Source organism: Hoplias malabaricus, chromosome 2, assembly GCF_029633855.1.
Source record: "Hoplias malabaricus isolate fHopMal1 chromosome 2, fHopMal1.hap1, whole genome shotgun sequence".
Classification (NCBI taxonomy): Eukaryota; Metazoa; Chordata; class Actinopteri; order Characiformes; family Erythrinidae; genus Hoplias; species Hoplias malabaricus.
In genome coordinates, this window is record NC_089801.1 from 18,627,761 (window position 1) to 18,649,346 (window position 21,586).

Below are 21,586 nucleotides of genomic sequence, written 5' to 3' on the forward strand. Positions count from 1 at the left end.
CTAGTTGGACAAACATTCATATGTTAATAATACGAGTGCAAAACTGACTACTTTAGGCTCCAAATGTGGGATTTTTCCATGGATCCATAAAAATTAATCACATTCTACTTCACTGGAATGATTCCTGTTATAGCTTTGCTTTGTAAAATAATAACAACACCTTAAAATCAAATCTGAATTTTCCTGTGCGCTCTCTCTTCTAAAACACACTTTGTTTGCTTTGTGCCAAACACCTGACTCATTATTCCTGCCGTAGAGCGAATATTTTCTTCAGAACTGACAGCCGGACGGAGTCTGCGGGTAATTACCTGGAGAGTCAACGTTAAGAGTGAAAAGAAGGCTCTGAATTAAAACGAATTTATCAGCTGCTGCGTTTCCAGCCGCTCTGGAGAAACACTTCCGTCAAATCAAACAAACAAGAGAGAAAGGGAAAGCGCTTCCTCGTCAGGAGCCTTCAGACTTCAGCTCTCCTTATAGCGTCTTTTATCTCCTCTTAATAAACTCATTAATATTCAGGTCCATCTCCCTGTTCTGTGGTGTGCAAGGCACAGACATCTTTTGCATTTTACATTAAAGTCCCGTTCACGTCATTTCCCCGAGAGTCTGAGGGTCGAAGCTGAACATGTTTCAGTGTAAACACAGAGAGGCAACCATCAGTGATTCTGAATCATTACAAATTATTATATTCTATGGGGCTTTTAATAGGCTTTGGGCATAGGTTCTGTTTTTCAATTTCCTGAATGATTCTTCCTTCTTTACTGGAAAAATGATAATTTATGACTCTCATCAGAAGAACTGCAGGGCTGTAGGGTGGAGGGATAATGTCCTGGAGTCCACAGTCACACACACACAGCGCCAGGCTCCAGTTTCCTCAACACACCTGTGCTACTCAGAATGGTTTAGTTTTCACAGAGATTCAACAAAAACTAATGATGGAAACGAGCTGATGTTTTCTTTATATCCTTCACACTGTCACTGCCCAGAACCGTTATCAAATCACCTGCAGGATTAGGAGATTATATCCACACCCACAACTTACTGAACTGTGCTGAATGCATAGTCCAGGGGTGTCAAACTAGATCCACGGAGGGCCGTGTGGGTGCAGGTTTTCTTTCCAACCACGCAAAAGCCCTACACTACTGAAAGTCAAGATCTACTGATTATATCCAATGATTAAAAACAGGTGGAATGAGGTGTGGTTTCTGCGTGGTTGGAAAGAAAACCTGCACCCACACGGCCGTCTGTGGATCTAGTTTGACACCCCTGGCATAGTCAGTTCTTGAAGTGGATGTTGAAAGCAGGAGAAACAGTCAGCGTAAGGATCTAAGACACTTTCCCTGTTTTCCGCTGCATGGAACCTACATGACTCGGCTCAGCTCTTTTGCTTTTCCATTGAACAAATCAGGTCCTGGAGCCTGGTACTTTTTCAGTCCCTGCTCGATTCTAGTTCCAACCGAGCCGTGTAGGAACTTAATGTGACGTATGAACCCTGCAGAGCTCTGATTGGCCAGAGACCTGTCAATCACCAGGAAATGCAGAGCTCCAGCATAAACTCGCAACTTGTACAATCTCTGAAGTTACAGCAGCTTTCACATTAGTTTTCATTCGACTCACAGCAGCAGCTCGTTACATTCCATGGAGGGGTTTCTGAAGAGCTTCAAACGCTCCTTGGGTTGGTGTCTGGGGAAAATCTCCAGCGAAAGCTGAACGTGCGACAAGGAAAACTGAACTGTGAGAACTTGGGGAGGAGCTGTGTTCAGTCCAAACAACAACAACACGCCACACAACGAGTGAACAGCACCTAACTTTACCGCCTGCGTTGTTGTGGTTTTCAAAGCCTGTGATTCCCATTAGAGAATGGATTTTGCGACATCACTGCCTCCAATTCGTGGGGGAGTTGTGGGAGTAGAAAAGCGACTAGCTAAAAGTGAATACAGCCGATCCGATCCCATGCAGCAGAAAAGCACCAGTTGACAAGAGCCACACTGTCATGGTTGTAATGTTTTGGTCAGAGCACCACTAAAACAGTGTGTAGTGATCAGTACAGTCCAAACATGGCCAGAGGAAGGATGAATGATGAACTGGAGACAGGGTCATGGGTGCCCAAGGCTCATTGATGGGACACGTCATTTCACTAAACCCTGGCTGCACAACATTAGCATGCAACTGAGAAATTGATTTATTTATTTCTCTGGTAGTTTAGCCTCTCCCAATGTTTACTTTTTGTTGATGTTAGTTAATTTGATAAAAATAAACAAAGCACATTCATTATTTAATAAGGAATTATTTAAAAAATAATAATAATCTAAGGGTTGTGAGGTCAGAGATGTAACACTGCATGAATATAGATGTACAGAGATGATGATGATGGCCGAGCGGCTGCATGGCTGCAGGCTCTGTATAAGACGAGTGGAAGAATCCAGCTGTGATGGGAACCCCCGCCTTAGCCCTCCACCGCCCCCTGGACCATGACGCTCCACTGTATGCTCCAGTGACCACACGCCTGCCCCATTTCCATCAGGACTTCAGGGGTTAAGTTAACCTTATTCGTCCACCAGCACCCAAGTGATTTTTTTCTTAAATTACCCATTCAACACAACTATTTTAGTCTATCTACACCCTGCTTTAGGACCATGTCGCCCCTCTGTGTGTCCTATAGTGTATGGCAGTTTGTCAGAAATCCGGTATTGGTAATATGACCTATATGTAGTATTATACACTGCTTAATTTGGTTGTTTACCTGACTATGAGAGCAAAGAGAATAAAAGTGCTCTACTTTGGCGACTAAAAGAAACAACCCTACTTTAGATCCCTTTATATTCAGCTTTAAAAAGTATATATACAAAATAAGACAGCATTTTTTTGTGAGGAATACAGACAAGATCCGTCTCTTCTCTTCCCTACCCATCATCCCCCTCTGCAGAGACTAATCCGGCCCTCAGCGTGACCTCATTTTAAAGCCCAGTCTGGGGCAGAAATCCTGCCGTGATGTTAAACCAATATGTGGAGTGGCTTAATAAAAAAAAAAAAGAAGCAGAGACATTGGAAAATGGCTACAATACCTTCAATGCCTGATGGACTGAGCCTACGGTAAACAACAGCTGTAATTTCAGTAAACAATTCTAAACAATACACACTCCAGAGAACGAGGGGCAGTAGAAAAACAATGCTTTTAAAAAATAAAGCATCTATGAGGTTAGAGTGCTTACATAACGCATCATTTCAATAAATCAGCATTAGTCACACTTCTCCCTCCACGGGAAACTACAACTACAGCAGCAGACTTGACTGAAGTGATTTATCTGTATAATTTCATGAGGTTAATTACAAATGCGCAGAGTATTGTTTGGCTGTAATTGTAGACTGGGCCTGAGCATGCTGCTGAAGGATGAAATAAACAAATCTTACTCTAACGCAGCAGAGATTACTGTCTGATTGTGCTATTAATTGCCATATACAAGTTGATTCCATACAATTAAGATGAGATAAATGGGGGGCATATTCTCCCCCTCTTCTCCACAGTGGAGCACAGTTCTGTTTTTAATGAAACGTTTGTGACCTAACGTTTCGGTCCAAACCCCACGAGCCCCACAGCAGCTCCCGCTTTCAGCACCTGTTCCTTTAAATGATAATGAGCCGCTCGCTGTTCACCCCGACCCCGAGCGCACAGCAGTGAGGAGCAGAAGCTCTGGTTTTTAGCCGTTTTCACTCGGTTCTCTTTCCTCTCCGTTCTCACTCAGTGCTCTTGTTTGTCCGCACTCGTTGTATCCATTTCGCTGTGTTTAACCTCGTCTTTATGCTCTCGCAAAGTTTTGCGGAGAGGAACATTTCTCATGTTGCTAATAATAACCAGAAGAGAGAGTAAAGTCACTCACCTGATGACCGTGGAGACGGGCAGATTAGGTCCTTTATCCTTCAGCTCCTGCACATTCACCACCTGAGGAACTGTCTTCAGAGTGGATTCGGTCAGAGAGGGTCGTGCTGAAACACAGTGGATATTTATTACTGAGCGACAAGCAGCTGAATCAACACGCTGAAATGACTTCGCTGAATTCTCATTCTGGAATTTGGTTTGACCTAAGTTTAATTAATTACAAATATGACAAAAAGCATAAAGAACTGTATCCACAATCACTAATCCGTGGAGATGTCCTGCCACTCTACATCATTTCCCACATCATGCATCACAAAGATATTTAATGTTTGAGATGGACTGTAACACTCTGCAGCAGAGGTATTCAAACTGGAAATGCCTGTAGGACTACTGCAATACGGTAACACCACACTACTGACCGCCACCGTGATGTATACATGTTTTCCCCTTTCTTTTTTTGTACATGTTACTGCATGTGTAAAGAAATATGAATAAATCTGTTTAAAAAAAATCATTAAAAAAGGTTAAGTGTGTAACGTTTCCCAGCAGTGGTTGCCAGTTGAACTACGGCGTGTCAGTCTTCATTTTATAAACCGGACACAACGGCAGCAAACCTAGTCACAAAACCAAATGCAACTTCATGGAGCATTTCAGCTTTAAACCAAATAGAAAGGGAGAGTCAGGCAATTTAGACGAGGCCATATGAAACATCTGAGCCAGAAAGGTCTCCGTGAAACTCCGGCAAATGTGGATGTGAGATCTCATCTAGCTACCTGTCATCCATCTATCAAAGCCTACCCTCCTCCACCAGCCCCGAGTCATGGAGCAGCCTCAAAAAAACAGTTCAGGGTGGTTTTAGGTGACAGTGAGGTGTGTAGCGCTAGAATCAGGATGAATTAAGTAATTTGAGGCAGTAATATCACATAATCACAGTGTTGAACCCTGTTAAAACACAACACTGGGAATTCTTTCACCGCGACAGCTCTAAATGCAGGCAAAGTGAGTCTGCAGAAAGTATTTAAAATATTTTAACAAATCGGTTATTAAAACTTTGTCATACGCTGACATTTAACAAAATGAACAACGCTGGTTTATTTCGTTTTTATAATAAAGAATCAGCATTAGTGTCAGGTGAGACATGCGGCATCATGGACTTTGGGGTGTGGTTGCGAACCCAGTGATGAGGAGAGAAAGCAGAGCAGGAGTGTATGTTCTGTTCTGTGCTGTGGTAGTTTACATATTGACCAGTTTATTTTAGCTGATATGGGAGTCGACATCTCAAAAAAAAAAAAAAAAAAAATAGACAGAAGACGCTGGAAAAACAGTTTGAACACCTCTGCTTTACAGCACCTGTAGGGGGCATAATGTCTTTTACCGTATGCTTTAAAAGGCACTTCTTGACTCTCATACGATACTCATAATGCTCGGTAAATTCCATGCAAAGAACTTACTGGCACCTGGTTTCTGGCTGATCATTTGTCTGTTCAGAGCGGCTCTGGCTGCAGCCTGAGTGGCCGGGATTGTGGTGGGCGTGGTCCTCTCTGTGGGTGTGGTCTTCTCTGTAGGTGGAGGTCCGTGCTTCACAGTCTTTGTGGCCAGAGCGGTGCTGTCTGCGCTGTCCATGTTTATCTTGGGAACAACTGCAAAAATAACAGACAAAACAAAAAATGTGCACAGATTTGTATTAAGACCCAGTTTATGCACAAGGATTAAACTCAACGATTAGATTCCTTTTTAGGTTTAAGCTTAATTCTGGATTAAAACAGGATTTATAATTAAAGAGGTGAGAGGGTGTTTGCTGACACCTAGTGGCAAGTATTGGAAAGCGTTATTCATTGAACTTTGTGCTGCCTGTAAACTTCTAAACACTGAATAAAGACAGAACTCATCTCAGACTGAATCAGCTACTCTGATCACTAACCACACGACCACATTAGTGTTTCGCTCTCACTGTTCCCACGGCTGCTGACTAGTGATCACTGATTTGGTGTGGGATGAGTCGGTTTCAAGCTTGAAATAAAAGACACGAGAGGCAAGTGTAACAGTGATTAGGAAAACTGGTTAATAGCACTTAGTGTCACTGAACCTCCTTTAAACTACTTTAACCAATAAATGAAGACACCAAAGTAAATAAATGTAAAGGGAATCCTCTAAATAATGTTAAATATTGAAACAAATAAATATGGAAACACAGGAACAAACAAATGTAAAAATACATATGCAAATTAAAGTATAAACAACATCAATTAATTTACCCATGCAATTTTCCTTGACCAATACCCATTGATGTATCTATTTATTTATTTGTACAACTGTATATTTATTTATACTGATATCAGTATTTTTCCTCCATAAAAATCCTTCACCCTCCTCCCCTGACTTCACCTGGAGTGCCGATGGGCGCAAGACTGGTATGGACTCTGCTGAAGGGAGTGGACTGGAGGACCAAACCCGGTTGGATGGAGGTGGTTCGGATCACTGCAGGGTGCCGAGGCATCATAACCGGGACCACCGGTGGCTCCTCGTTCTCCTCCTCGCTCACGGAGTGCGGCCCCTCGGCTTCCAGAGTCTGAGACAGAGACGAGGTCGAGCTCACGTCGTCCAGATCCTCGTAGTATTTTGGAGAGAGGAATGCGGAGCGAGACAGGTTTGCTGTGACAGAGGAGACATGTCAGACTCTTATTCATGTCATACTTTTTAAAGTGTTATTAAAGTACATTACTAAAAAGCTTCATTTAATTTCACTGCTGTCCGATTATAAACACATATCTCCAAAAAGCAAGGAGCAGGAAAAGAATGTATTTCTCTGAGGGTCACAGTAAAAATAAACCACAGATAACACCATTTACACCCAGTACAGCTCAGAAATGTGAAAATATCTTTATTGGGAGCATGTCCAAAGGTTTCATAAGTAAAATGGACTTGTGTGTGTTTTGTAAACAGCAAACACTGACAAACACTGATTTCTTTTAGTGGATTCCAACAAGCTACGCCCACCTCCATGTGACCACAGCTTACTCCTTACTTAATCCTTACTGTGATTAATTATAGTCACGCTGCTCCAATATTTCACGTGAGTAAACGTGAGATCAGTCGTTAGCTGTAGCCCGGACACTCAGACAGCGCCGGGAGAACGGGGGAGGGGTACATGGTGTTGATGGACAGCTCTAGCAGCCAATGGAGAAACTATTTAAAGAAGCTGTGATTTCTCAGCTGTTCATTGGTCGTTCTGATATTAGCCGCTGTGAACAGACAGATTAACGCCACATTTAACAAGTGGACAAAAGTGAGAACTGCTGAAAATGTGTGTTTTTAATCGGACCGCGACGCATTACCACACGTAAAATATAACAGCACATTCAGACGGCATATTTCTGGCTTATCTGTTAATTATGGTGTTTAACACTTTACAAATAAAAGAGCATGTTAAATGTGGGGACCTTTAAAGTGAATATATTTATAGTTTTAATACAGTTCTCATGCTTTGTGTGTCACTCCTATTAATAAGACTAAATAGCACAACAAACAACTATAAGCCAAAATGTTTAATAATTATTATTTTCAATTTTCAATTAGTCAGTGAATTTAAATAACTGGTTATTGAAGCTGTACCTGGAGCTGTGGAGCGGATGGGTGGGGTCTGGCGCTTGGAGAGGAAGTTCCTCAGCTGAGACTGCTTCACCGGGGTCATCTTGGCTGAAAACAAACATGTTCTTACATTAAAATCCACGCTTCTTAAACAGATATTAACACAAACAGAAAACCCAAAGTGGACAACATGCAAAGAGTTACTCTGGCGCCCTCTCGTGCAAACTGTGTAAATAGTACAGTCCAGGGAATCGTATGCTTATGATGTTCCCAATCGTATGCCTACTGTTTTACTGGTAAAATAATATTGTGTAAATGATCTTACATGGAGACTTTGAGGGGCCTTTGGGGGCGGTCTCCAAACTGGCCTTCAGCAGAGCATCTCTCAGACTCTCCAACTCATTATCCAGACTAAAAACCAGAGAGAAAACACATACGTTAAACATTTCAAACCCAAACTCTCGTGTTTCATTACACTGCAGTTAGAGCCATATATTTAACCTCAACTCAAACTTACCATTGTATTTCCAACACTGTTCTCATTTACACTGTATCTTATTTTTCATTTATTCATTTAAATGTGTTTCAATACGTCTTCAAAGAAAAACCAAAAATAAAGTACTGAAATACATGAAATAATGAAATATTGAGAAACATTTATTTGTATTGTGAGAAAACCAACTAACAAATAATGGAATGCTTTAAAATGTGTGTGTGTGTGTGTGAGTGTGTTCCTCACCCTCCTGATGAAGGGGCAGAGGCTGGTCGGCTCTGTGAGCTCCAGGCTGAGGTTTTGTTGTAAAGTCTGAGGCTCTGCAGGTCTCTGGTCAGCTGATCCAGTTTCTGTCTCTGTTGGTTGATGATGTCCATGTTGTTGGCCAGAGCTGTGTACAGAGCCTCTCTCTCGGGCACTATCATGTGTCTGAGAAGGAAAACAAACACCAATAAATGACTCTAATAAAGCCCTGGTATGATGTGGGTGAGAGCTAGTCCCCATGAAGTTGACTTTTTGAAGATAGCGATAGCAGAGTGGACGTATAATATGAATATTTATGCAACTCAATGACGCTTGTAAGCATCACGTGTTTGAATATGTTTTAAAGCATTTTTGTGCAATTTTTTATTGTAACTCAAAATTCAAACTCTCTCTTGCTATTTTATCATTTTATGGTGACTTCTGTGTCGTAGTAAAAAAAAACATTTCAAAAATGTTTATTCAACAAAAATAAAATAATGAAATAAAAATGCAGCAGTTTGAAAACGATGAGTGAGAAGAACAATACTGTATTCAAAATTACACATGAGCTTTGGTTATATATTCGTTACTGTCCAGTTAGACCATGATCGGTGCCGTATCCTGTACGTTGAAGTAGCCTCGTAGTTATAGCAGCATTTTATGTAGCTAACAACTGAATGTCAAATCAAATTTCAACATATTTCAACATTTATAACAAATTTTAAATATCAAATACAATTAACTAAATAAAATGTCCTTTTCTCATTTCAAGTAAAATGTTTTTGAAAAAAAAAAACAATACATATTTTAAATAAAGTCATTTCTTCTGCAGGACTTCTGCAGTTGACTTTACTACTTTTCCATAAGCAGCAATCTGATTGGCTCTTATTGCTGAGGGCGGGACTTTATCCATAAACACAATCATGTCCAGCGTTATAAGAATTCCAACCTGTAACCGTTCCCTTCTTATTAAAGTATCTGGTCCCGAAAATGTCCCAAAAGAGCTTTTATCACATCCCTTGGGCTGTTTTTACTGGCCCCAGGACAGTGGTGTCACTCAGTGGAGTCACAGTGCTCATCATAATGCCCAGATCTGAATGGCTGAGGAGCCTCACGTGTGATATGCAGAAACACATGTGATTGGTCTGCGAGTTTCCTGGAGCGCTAAACCTGAACCGTAACGACTAGAAGAGTCATTGAACGTTGTGAATTAATACTTAACATTTTTTTACATCATAATTCTTATTGCTACGCCTCAGTCACCATAAAAAGAGCGGAAGAGTGTTTGAATTTTGAATTAGAATTATACAATCCACAAAAACGTTTTAAAATTAAGTTTACTTGTACGACTAATATATTTTGAGACCCAACACACGCACCTCTGTTTCTTCTTCTTCTCCAGGTGTTTTTCCCACTCCAGATCCAACACGTCGTTAACATCCTCCACAGCAAACTTCACGTACTGGTAGAGCTTACGGATCTCCTGTATCAGCCGAAGCAAAAACAGACGGCATACGTCAGAACCGTAACACAACAGAGTGATGACACGCGTCAGTGATGTTTCGTAATTCTCACGTGTATCTTACCTTCAGCTGCTGGTCACTGCGAGGGTCCAGGGGTTTCTTATAGAGCAGCTGCAGATATCCTTTATCCTTGTTCAGCTCCCTCTGAGCTCGAGCCTCCTCCACTCCGGCAAATCCCTCCAGGAGCGTGGTCTTCAGACTGCTGATATCTCCATGCAGTGACTGAAATACAACCACACAACAGTGAGAGTCAGTCTCAAAGTCTGGTCCTCCAAGATATGGTCCTCCATGATTTACTGCTGGTTTCTAGAGGGGGGCTAATTAGTGCAGCACCGGGTTTGTTTTGGACACGGAGTGAGAGACTCGAGAGCAGCATAAAGCGGCTCAGAGCGAAGGAGGGAGAGTTTAGTAATAAAAACAGACACTGAGTGACTCCATATCTATTTTCATTCGTTTTATATAAGAAGTGCTCCTGTCATTTATCCTACTGTGTGTGTGCACGTGTGCGTGAGCATGTGTTTACAATGCTATGTGTGTGTGTGTACACTTCTATCTGTTTGCGCGTGTGTGCTTACACCACTATATGTGTGTGTGCGCGCGTGTGTGCTTACACCACTATATGTGTGTGTGCGCGTGTGTGTTTACACTGCTATGTGTATGTGTGTGTACACCGCTATCTATTTGTGGGTGTGCTTACACCACTATGTGTGTGTGAGTGTGCGTGCGTGCGTGTGCGTGCGTGTGGGTACACCGCTATCTATTTGTGAGTGTGCTTACACCACTATGTGTGTGTGTGTGTGTTTTTGTGCTTACACCGCTGTGTGTGTGTGTGTGCGTGCGTGCATGAGTGTTGCTGATATTTTAAATTATTTTTCACCACTGAGAAATTTAATCCCAGAGACTGTTCTCTGCAGAAACATTGAAAAATGTCCACACGTTGTGTATTTACAGGCGTCTGTGATAACACACAAGCACAAAAATGGTGTAATATCATCTAAAATTCCAACATTGGACCAATAACAAGAACTAAAACTATCAACATATCGGCAAATAATATATTGGATGCCAATATAATCGCACATCACTAGCTGCTGATCATCCCACACAGAGCGAGGCTCACAGAGTGGGATGTAATTGTAAATGTTTCTTCAGTGTGACACTATTACTGCACTTGTCTCACTCTCAGTCAGATGATCTACTCTTTCTGTGAACCAGCACAACGTGTGTACGTCAGGGTTGAAACTGGGCCTAATTTAAGAAAACGTAACTCTGCCAGCGCATCCCTTTTAATATCACTTCGCCGGTTCCAAGCCCAGACAAAAGAAGGGGGTTTGGACGTAGAGCTAGTAAGTGATTTATGAATGCTGGTCTAGACAAAGCATTAAAGGGTATGAAGTTATTATGAGAAGATGTGATGGCGATGTGATGGAGATTTCAATGACAAAAATAAAAGGAACAAACCAAGAACCAACAGAAGATAGCTAATTTGTAGTTCTAAACATTGTTAGTGTTTTTTTTTTCCTCACGTTTTGTCTCCCCAACGACGTGAGTCCTCTCTTCTACAGCATCAATCATAAATGGACAATTATGCAAATTAAGCGATGACATTTAGCGACTTCTAGCGAGTTTTACGACAGCCAATGGCGACTTTCCTTAATGAGGAGTTGGCAACACTGCTCCCTCTTTTAGTAACCTGAAGTATTGAGGTATTCAGCAGCAGCAAAACCATGTTCTGTACCTCTGTGGTCTCTTTTATCTCCAGAGTGAATCCGTGGAGGTCCTCACTCTCTTTGCGGAGATCCCTCATCTCCTCAGAGGTTCCCACACGGAACTCCGCTCGGTTACTGCGAGCCTTCAGCTCGTCCATCTCCTTCTGAAAATGAGCAATCTGCAAGAAGATCACGAGGAATATAAATGACCTCGGAATAGTTAAAGAGCAGCAAAACGAAATATAAAATATACACTACACACTTCAACAGCAACACTAACTAGTGCACGCATCCTTTCTGTTTCACTTAAGAGCTAATGATTAATAGGCCAGCACTTATTACTACAGCTAACACTACTAATAAAGCCAAGTTAGAAAGATCGTATCAGGTTATAGCGACATTATCACAAACATTAAAAGCTACAGAAGCAACAGCTGAACCCAGATCTCACCTCCTCTAATATTCCAGCCATGACAGGGTCAGAATCTTTCTTCTGCTGGAGCTGTTTCTCCAGAGTTTTTACTGAGATGGACTACAGGATGTAAACACAAACATTAAATAAATAAATAAACACACACAAGAAAAAGAACAAATAATATTGCAGCCACAACAACTACTACAAAACAATGGGAGCAACATCAAATCAAATGTAAATATAGATTCACAAAATCCCAGATCTGTAAATATAAAGGTTATTGAATGTAACCTGTGTAGCAGCAGATGGCGTTTTCTGAGCCGTGGTGGACGAAGAAATGCTCTGCACTGGACGAGTCACTGATTCAAAACAAGAACAGACAAAAAAAGTGACTTCACATTTCTCACAGTTCTCATTCTTATCCAGTTTCAAAGCTGAGGAAGTGAAGCATCTTTCACAGTATCATAAGGAACATTACTGTTTAAATGTCTTTAAAACAAACAAGCCACTGACTGCGGGAATATTACACCGTTATTTTCCAGTGTTTAGCTTTTCCACTGTATGGTAACATCACTAGTTCCTACTCTCTGTTTGGTCCCTGATACCTGCTCATTTTCCACTACCTCTATGTCACTAGCTGGTGACATCTAAAAGCTGTCTCTAACAGGAACAGCGGGCTTCGGAAACCACAGTAACAACGGTGATGGTTGTTGTTTGGGACTGAACACAGCTCCGTCATCAGTTCAGACAGATCAGCAGAGTTTGATCCTTCCTTGTTGTAGTGTCCAGCTTTCGTTAGATTTTTCGCCGGCCATCGATCGCCACGGTTTAGTCCCTACTTGGTTTGGTCAAAACCACGAGACAGCAGGGACTAAATAAAGAACCCAGTTACTGAACCATGCAGTGGAAAAGCGGCATTAGAGGTCTTAGTTTTTTTTTGGTGGACGTCTAAGTGAGCTTTCTGAAGTGTTTATTAACCTGAGGTGATTTTTACCTGCGATGGAGGCTGGTTTGTTGTGGCTGAACGCTGTAGGAGGCTGAGTGCTGTTGTTGGGAGCTGAAAGTTTGGGAGTGGAGGTGTGGGAGAACGGCTGCATGGTCGAGGGAGGAGCGCCAGGGGTTTCCACGGCCTGAAATCTGTCAGAAACAAAGGGTTATGTTTACATTTCAGAGTTGCAAATAAACAAATTTATTCTTCCATTCATTGAGCGAGTGAATTAAAAAAAGCTGTGTTTTCACCTTTCATTGAGGTTCATTCTGACGTGAGGGGTAGCTGGTTCTGCTGTAGGTTTTAACACAGTGACAGGGGAAGCTGTAGCTGCCCTCTGAGCTCCAGGAGCTAGACTACCGGACCTTTCTGGTGGAGGGTTGATGGAGGGGGCCACAAAAGAGAAATTGGAGGAGGCAGGCGCTTCCGTGGAGGGTTTGGGAGCAGCGAAGGAGAAGGTGGAGGCTGCTGGAGCTTCAGTAGAGGGTTTAGGACCAGCCAAGGAGAAGGTGGAGGCTGCTGGAGTGTCCGCGGAGGGTTTGGGACTAGCGAAGGAGAAGGTGGATGCTGCTGGAGCTTCAGTAGGGGGTTTAGGACCAGCGAAGGAGAAGGTGGAGGCAGCTGGAACATCAGTGGAGGGTTTGGAACCAGTGAAGGAGAAGGTGGAGGCTGCTGGAGCATCAGTGCTGGGTTTGGGACCAGCGAAGGAGAAGGTGGATGTGGTGGGAAACGTGGAGGAAGGTGAGGCAAAAGTGGAGGGAAAAGAGGAGGAAGAGGAGGAGGTGGAGGAGGACAGAAAAGATAAGGTGGTGGAGGGAAAGGTGGAGGTGGCAGAGGAGGGAAAAGTCAAGGCAGAAGAGGAGGTAGAGGAGGTAAAGGCAGAGGAAGAAGCAGAGCTAAAGGAGAAAACAGGAGGAGCGGTAGAAGCCGGAGGAGGAAGGTTGAAGGAAAAGCCAAAGGAGGAGGAGGAAGAAGAGAAGGATGGGGCTGGAGCTGGAGCTGGAACTGGAGCTGGGACAGGAGCTGGAGCCACAGAGACTGTGGCGGAAGGCTTTTGGAAAGAAGGGAATACAGATGGAAGGCTGGACACGGCAGGGGCTTGGGCTGGAGGAGAGACAGAAGACTCTGAAATGAGTGGAAAACAAAGAAAATATCAATATAAAAACATTGTCACTGAACAAATCTTCATTTTTTTAAATGATTGGAAAAAAAGCTGTTTATGTTGATGGTAACTTTATTGAAAACACAATCGTCTTGTGTTTAAGTAATGTTTTCTTTTATTCTAATGTTATAAAACAAGATTTATTTTTTCTTTAATGAGTTCCATTTGCTAAAAAACACCAAAACCCAAAGGCTACATTCACATTATAAGCCTGAGCAATTAATTCAGATCAGATTTGGCTGTCCCGACGGTTCACATTCATTAATCTATCTGTAATGTGAACAAATCTGTCCCTGAATCAGCATGCATACACACACCGATACGTTTATGGAGCTCCATCCAAACGGTGCATGATGTAGGTCCATAAATAAAGTCTTCTACACCCAAGCACTGTGCAATATGTCCAACAGTAGAGTTGTGCCATATCACATTGTGTGCAATAATATCGCAAAATTATTTTGAAAAATAATTAATAAATATCATCATTACGATTATTGTGATCTTCTGACTTGTTTATGTAAATGATGTCACGTAGTTCCCGTAATATGGTGTACATTCATTACCTAAGTAACTCAGACACAGCGACGGGTGGAAATTTGCTCCACGTTCAAAAGATGAGTGACTTCAGTCGTGCGGAGGTGGTTTGAACATAAAATATCAATATTCAAAATAATTTTTATACAATGTCAGAATCTTGGTAAGTTACGGGTGTTTACTGTTTCTTCTGAATGTTTGCAATTGTTAGATTTGTACTAAAATAAAATGTAATTAAATATAATTTAAATAAGAAATGTGATATATATTTATAATTTAATATAACATTTATTTAGTTGCAATTGTGTTATTGAAATTAATACAAATATTTTCACTGTCTATTAAATGAAATGAAACATCGTAATATTATTTTAGGTCCATAATCGCCCACACCTATCCAACACACAGCCATTTATATTCAGCTCTCACCTGCATGGCCCCTTTTCTAACATTCACTACACTGTTTAAGGGCAGAAGTCATAGATTAATCACCCCTGCAGTGCACTATGAAGGGAGTACAATGCAGTTTGAGACAACACCTGCAGTATATGCTGGTGCTGGCTGATCACCACAGCACTGAGCGCAAAATAAGATGCATGAAATCCAATAGGATCATTCATATTCATGTCGCATGCGCACCAATCGAACACATATCTGATCTAGAACCAGAATATATCGACTTTCCTTGGCTGTCTAAGGCTGCCAGACCTTTGCAAATGTCTGAAACGGCTGTAATATATACAACTTAATAATAACTATAATATTGAATAGTTATTTCAGATGAAATATAAAAGATAAGCAAAAACTTTACTGGGCAGTGGCGGTCTCTCTCCGTCGAGGGGGAGCTTGCTGGCGGCTGTCACCAGTTGTTTAGCTCCAGAATTCATGTTCAACAGAGAAAATGGACACAAAACACCATCAGTGGAGAGGATCAGGAGAGTGGGGGCTGGCGGCAACTTCTTCTCATCCGCTATAGACAAAACACAAGTGTTCAGGCTTAGTTTAATGGGCCAGTCTGGACAGAAATCAAATCTCTGACACCTGTCACCTGTTTAGACATTCAGCCCAGATATGCATTAGGTTCTTAACCTCAATATGGACTCAACACATTTTATAGGATTAATCAAATTAACACACTCTCTAAACTCTATGTACTGACAAACTGAGGTGCTTACATATGTGGATCTCCTCTTGGCTGGTGTAGTCGATGGCCACGCCCACAGGAAGTGTGTCGTCATTTTCTTGGGTAACGGGGAGCTCGCCCCGACTCGCGTCCTCCAGCACCCACAGCTCCCAGTTCGTCTGAGGGGCAAAATTACACTGAAATTGCTTCAACAAGATTCCATCAGGCCTGTTTCTAGGCGATTCGTTGTAGGACGACCCACACGCTCTCCCCATCACTCAGTAATAAATACACATCTCTCCTTCTGATCAAATACAGGGCATCTTCAATATGAGAAATCTGATATTCTTTAGTCTCTGAATGAATCACTACATTGCTGTTTTTGCTCTGAAATGTATATAACTTTCAGACTGAGTCTGTGTTCACTGGTGACTACCAGAACACCACATGTTGATCTGTGGTGCAGTAATGAAGGTGTTTATAACAGGTTTTACCTTGTCCTCTTGTTTGGAAATGATGCTGACTTCAATAGACGCAGCTGAAGCAGCCAAGACGAGATCCCTATGTTTAAAAAACAGAGGAGAAACAGATCAGACCACACTTTACTCTTAGTGATGTTAAACAATACGAGCAACAAAAAAAGAAAAACACACGCAGATGTTGTTACAAAAACCTGTATAAACAGTAGCAAATCCTGTAGCAACACAGTGACATTGAACATTCATTCATTCATTCATTATCTGTAACCCCTATCCAGTTCAGGGTGGTCCAGTGTCTACTTGGTATCACTGGGCGCAAGGCAGGAACACACCCTGGAGGGGGCGCCATTCCTTCATAGGGCGACACACACTCACACCTACAGACACTTTTGAATCGCCAATCCGCCTACCAAGGTGTGTTTTTGGAGCGTGGGAGGAAACCAGAGCACCCTGAGGAAACCCATGCAGACACAGGGAGAACACACCACACTCCTCACAGACAGTCACCCGGAGGAAACCCACACAGAGACAGGGAGAACACACCACACTCCTCACAGACAATCACCCGGAGGGAACCCACGCAGACACAGGGAGAACACACCACACTCCTCACAGACAGTCACCCAGAGGAAACCCACACAGACACAGGGAGAACACACCACACTCCTTACAGACAGTCACCTGGAGGAAACCCACACAGACACAGGGAGAACACACCACACTCCTCACAGACAGTCACCCGGAGGAAACCCACACAGACACAGAGAGAACACACCACACTCCTCACAGACAGTCACCCGGAGCGGGACACGAACCCACAATCTCCAGGTCCCTGGAGCTGTGTGACTGCGACACTAACCTGCCCTTGGCTTTGAACAGTTTTATTTAAAGTTATAGTGTGCGTTAAAGTTATGTTTGTGTGCTTCCTCCATATCAAACGATCACATTTGTTTTTGTATCACTTTCTCAGAATATTTAGTGTAATGGTAATACAGTAAAATCGTCTGGAGATAAGAGGCCTCACCAGTCTTCGATGTGGCAGAGGAAGTAGTGGTGCTGTCTCTCCGTGCAGGTGCCGTACACAAGATCGCTGAAGTTCATGTATTTCTCCTCCCTCTTCTCATCCTTCTTCTGCAGAAACACAGCAAAACCCAAAAGGGTTAACCAGAGTGTAAACGCTTCACTGAAGAATGTATAATAATTTGCACTACACTGAACTGAATCCATCAACAGGGTTAACTTTTAAGGTACAAACAGCAATGACAACCCCAAGACTAAATTCCCGTTTAAGAGGAAGGGCAGAGACTCACAGGAAGAGACACCACGACCAGTTCTGGTGGCGTTTCTGGAGATCCATCAGCAGCAGCGTAGGCCACAGCAAAGTTAAATGTGCTCAACCACAGCACGTCCAACACTGCAACACACATTTTAAAATAACCATTTATTTGGCAAGAAAATGAAAGATGAGAATGAATTATGAGTTGTAATTGAATGTAATAATCATCTATTATAATTGCTGCAATTTAACACAGATATAATAATATAATCAGTGCATATCTAATATTCAAATCAAACATAAAAACAAGGTCACCAGGGGTTTAAACCACAACTGCAAATCAGTCCACAACATCAGTTAAAAATCAATCTCAAACAAGCCCTCAACAAAGATTTCTGAGTCTGGATCTTTACCTTTGACTGGGTTGTCTGCGCTGTAGAAATTCGGACATGGAATCACTTTCTTCTCCTGTAGATTCTGCACGTGAAGGACGCATAATAAATAATGAGTAAAAGCATATCAGAATAATTCAGACTGTCTATCCAGGAAAAATCTTCAGAAACTGAGAGGGGCATACAGGAGTGTACTGCACCACTGTGGCGTTCTGTTTCCCTGCAGCGACCTGCTTCCCTTTCGGACTCCAGCAAACTGTGGACGAGTGAACGAACACATTAGTGAATAAATAAGAGGTTAATAACCGCACAATTATACATTTTAATTTTACAGAAAGACAAATGAAGCTGAGATTTAAGACGGAAAGGTAAAAGATAATTTACACCAGGGGTGCACAACTCCAGTCTGTATCCAGCAAGGTTTGGTGATCCCTCTGCTCTCACACACACCTGATTCAGCTCATCTGTTAATTGCCAGGTTTATGGGGTGTGCTTTAGCAAAACTTTGCTGGACACTGACCTTCCAGGATTGGAGTTGTGCACCCTACAGAAGGTTAAAAAGTTCAAACTGTGCTAGAAAACACGCGCTGGACGAGAGCTGAAAGCCACTGACCGCAGGTGATTCCCACAGACTCTGGAAGCTGAGCGAACACAGAGATGTCGTTTGTGACATCCAGGACCATCATTCTGCCGTCAGAGAGACACACGGCGAGTCTGAAAGCCTCCACAGGGCTCCACTTTAGATCCTGCACCGAGCAATCTGCCGCTCTAGGTGGCTTAAATGAGGCAAACGGCTTCTTCTCCTCACTCACCTGCGGCAGAACACAGCCAGAGAAATAAATGAGTGCTTATACACAACATATCTGCATCATGATACAGTAAAAGAGTGTGTCCAAAGGGAGATGGACCCTGCTCACTCAAATTACAGTTTCAAAATCATTGAGGTACGTCACTGACCTGTAGCAGGAAGAATAGAGCCTCTGTTGTCGCTACTGTGTGCTCACAGCAGCAGAAACTGCACTATGAAACTTGTGGAGGAGTGTAGGAAACCACCCCCTCTCCACTGATGTCAAGACAGTGCTCTCAAAATGAATCACACTAGGAAGAGGCCCATTTTCACAAGGAAAATCTAATTTCAGTGGAAGTTGTTATTAATTACCTTACTGAGGAAGGTGCGGACATCATAGAAGTTAAGTGTGAGGCCAGTCTCTTCACTCGTTCCACACACAGAGAGAGTGAGCTCATCACTGCTGAGGGCGAGGTGGTGCATCGGCAGATCCAAAAACACCACATGACAACCCACATCCTCCACTAAAACACAAAACACACACAAACACACACAGTTAGCAAGAGATGCCCAGGCCTCAAGGTATGTCTTTAACCACACTGTTTACTGTACTGTAATGGACCGTAGTCTGTTCTGATATTCACTGGCTTCCTGTAGCTGCCCACATCAGGTTTAAAGCCCTGCCTACAAAGCCAAGAACAGACCAGCCCCTCCCTGCCTTATGGCAATGGTCAAGAGTCGGCTGCACCTCAAGCCCTTTTAGCCTCAAGTACAGCTCGATTCGACCCGCCATCCGCTGAGACACACGGAGCACTATCGCCCAGACTCTTCTTAGTCCTGGCGCCCAAATGGTGGAACTTCCACTGGCTTCCAACAGCAGAGACTTTCTCAGTCTTCAAACATGAGCAGTGAGCACTAATCTAAGCGCACACTGAAACAGACTACTGCACTTATTCTGTGCTTAACTCCTTTCTTTCTAGGTTTGAGCACTGACTAGACGCTGTGTACTGCACTTATACTATGTTTAGTTCTTTCCAGGTATCAGCACTGGCTCTTTTTCTGGCAGCGTCTGAGCTCCAGGGGAGTTTAGACTCGAATCTGTTTGTACCAGCGAGGATACACACACTGTCTGAATAATAAGTACTTCTGTGAGTGGCTCTGGATGAGTGTCTGCTAAATGCTAAATGTAAATGATATTTGCTCAGTGTGTTGATTCAGAATGTAGCCAATAAACAATGATAAATTAACTACTAGCTTGATTTCATTGGTTACCCCCAGACTGACTGTAAAGGACCTGTTACCTAAACTTTGAGACCCTGGGATTTGAGCGTCCGAGTCCTGTAGAAAGACAGTTAGTCCATTAATCTGAAACGCTCTCACCTATGTCGTTGGTGTTTCCATCTCCTTTGGCGGCAGAGATGATGTGCTGGGTGGTGAACACCTTCAGAGTTCGGTCCTGACCCACAAAAGTCAGGCCGTACCTGTTGGAGATGGTGAGAAGACTCGAGCGCTCTTTGGGTAAATCTCCAGGAGAATCAAACACTCGGATCTTCTTCATCTGACGAAACTGGAAATCCTGTTGGAAAAGACAGTATGTTTATATACACTGACTACACGGATCTTAATGTTTACTGCTGTGTGACTATTTAAAAAAATAAAAATCTTATATTTTTTCTACAGACTGTTGTTGGTCATTTGTCTTCAAGGGTATTACATGCAAATTAGTTGTGTTCGTATAAGTAATGTCCAAGTGTCGTCAAGTTAAATTTGATTTAAAAGTCTAGAGGTTTATTAATACTGAATTTTAGGAGCTGTTAACAAAGACCAATATTTTAAAAATGTTATTAAACTACGCTTTTGGCAGGCTTTCGAAGCGTTACATTTGAAATACATACTATCTCTAACGTTAAAAAATAATAGACGTCCAGGGTTTTTTCAAAATGTTACAACTATTAGTATTTAAACGTAAATGTTTTTTAAAATAAGTGTTTGTAAAAAACTGTATGTTTTATGCAAAAAACGTTGTTGAATTTGGCTTTTTAATTGAGTTTTCAGTTCCACCTTAAATGTCGCAGCAGATACTATGTAAATGTTGCGCTAGCTCCGATGTAATGCCTGCCTATTTAAGGTGGAATATAAAATTCGACTGTAGTAGCTAAGTTCAAAAAGCTAACTTACCTTCATTTCCCGCTCAGGGATGGGATACGGGTCGTCTCCCATTCTCGTTTATTTTCCCTTAATTGCTAAAGGCAAATTTACAGCGAATATCTTAAAAAATATACAGTTTATTCCCGCCTCTCGCTCTCAGTTACATTTCACCAAAACAGAAACTGCTAATAACACAATCCCGCCACGAGAAACAACGCAGTCAGCCCGCTTTTCAAAATACAAGTTCTCACTATTTTTAGCAGGACTTTTAAGTGTATTTTATATTAAGTATTTGAGTTTATCGGGTTTATTGTTTACTTGTCAAATGTCATTATTAATTAAATAATATATTCAACATTGTAAATTAAGAAATTAACCTTATTAAGGTGACAGTATGGTGTTGTTCATATACTTCAATAAATATGAGTGAAATAAGCATTTCCAAAACCTGGATCCAGACAGCTAGGGTTTCATACATCACACGTCTATGGACCGAATCCCATCAACTCACAGTGTGGCTTTCGATCTTCAGAGGAGATTTGTAATAATGATTTTATTACATTAAAAAATATTATTAAATATTTATTACATTTAAAAATTATATAAAAATATTAAAATTCACACAAATTATGCAAACAAATATCAGACAAATACACTTTGAGCATATGGTGGACATAAAAAGCTGTGCTTGGTTGTAGGAAACACATTTTCATAATTCAAATTGAGACATCACATTTACAAATGAAAAGGCTCTGCCCAATTGCAGCCAGAAATGTTTGACTGTGTCCCAAAGTAATATTACACACATTACACTAAAGTATGCACTTCTCCTTGTGATGTGCCATTTTTCCA

At 41.9% G+C, this 21,586-nt stretch overlaps 1 protein-coding gene across 3 annotated transcripts in view; it reads right to left on the bottom strand.

Moving 5' to 3' along the window:
• Positions 1–20,932, bottom strand: part of nup214 (nucleoporin 214) — a 52,134-nt gene extending 31,202 nt beyond the window's left edge. For 2 of the 3 annotated variants that reach the window (XM_066658966.1, XM_066658964.1), the window contains exons 1-24: positions 20,765–20,932; positions 19,967–20,162; positions 18,959–19,110; positions 18,413–18,611; positions 17,985–18,055; positions 17,821–17,884; positions 17,442–17,545; positions 17,156–17,262; positions 16,147–16,213; positions 15,705–15,831; positions 15,341–15,499; positions 13,085–13,958; positions 12,840–12,982; positions 12,137–12,204; positions 11,882–11,962; positions 11,460–11,609; positions 9,785–9,943; positions 9,578–9,681; positions 8,202–8,384; positions 7,788–7,873; positions 7,487–7,570; positions 6,260–6,526; positions 5,326–5,514; positions 3,876–3,981 (exon numbers count right to left, since the gene is read on the bottom strand). In XM_066658966.1, coding sequence (XP_066515063.1) covers positions 3,876–3,981; positions 5,326–5,514; positions 6,260–6,526; positions 7,487–7,570; positions 7,788–7,873; positions 8,202–8,384; positions 9,578–9,681; positions 9,785–9,943; positions 11,460–11,609; positions 11,882–11,962; positions 12,137–12,204; positions 12,840–12,982; positions 13,085–13,958; positions 15,341–15,499; positions 15,705–15,831; positions 16,147–16,213; positions 17,156–17,262; positions 17,442–17,545; positions 17,821–17,884; positions 17,985–18,055; positions 18,413–18,611; positions 18,959–19,110; positions 19,967–20,162; positions 20,765–20,806 — 3,782 coding nt within the window. In that variant the 5' untranslated portion in view covers positions 20,807–20,932. The remainder of the gene's footprint in view (positions 1–3,875; positions 3,982–5,325; positions 5,515–6,259; positions 6,527–7,486; positions 7,571–7,787; positions 7,874–8,201; positions 8,385–9,577; positions 9,682–9,784; positions 9,944–11,459; positions 11,610–11,881; positions 11,963–12,136; positions 12,205–12,839; positions 12,983–13,084; positions 13,959–15,340; positions 15,500–15,704; positions 15,832–16,146; positions 16,214–17,155; positions 17,263–17,441; positions 17,546–17,820; positions 17,885–17,984; positions 18,056–18,412; positions 18,612–18,958; positions 19,111–19,966; positions 20,163–20,764) is intronic. The other variant, XM_066658965.1, reaches the window with a different exon arrangement.
• Between the last annotated feature and the right edge of the window lie 654 nt (positions 20,933–21,586).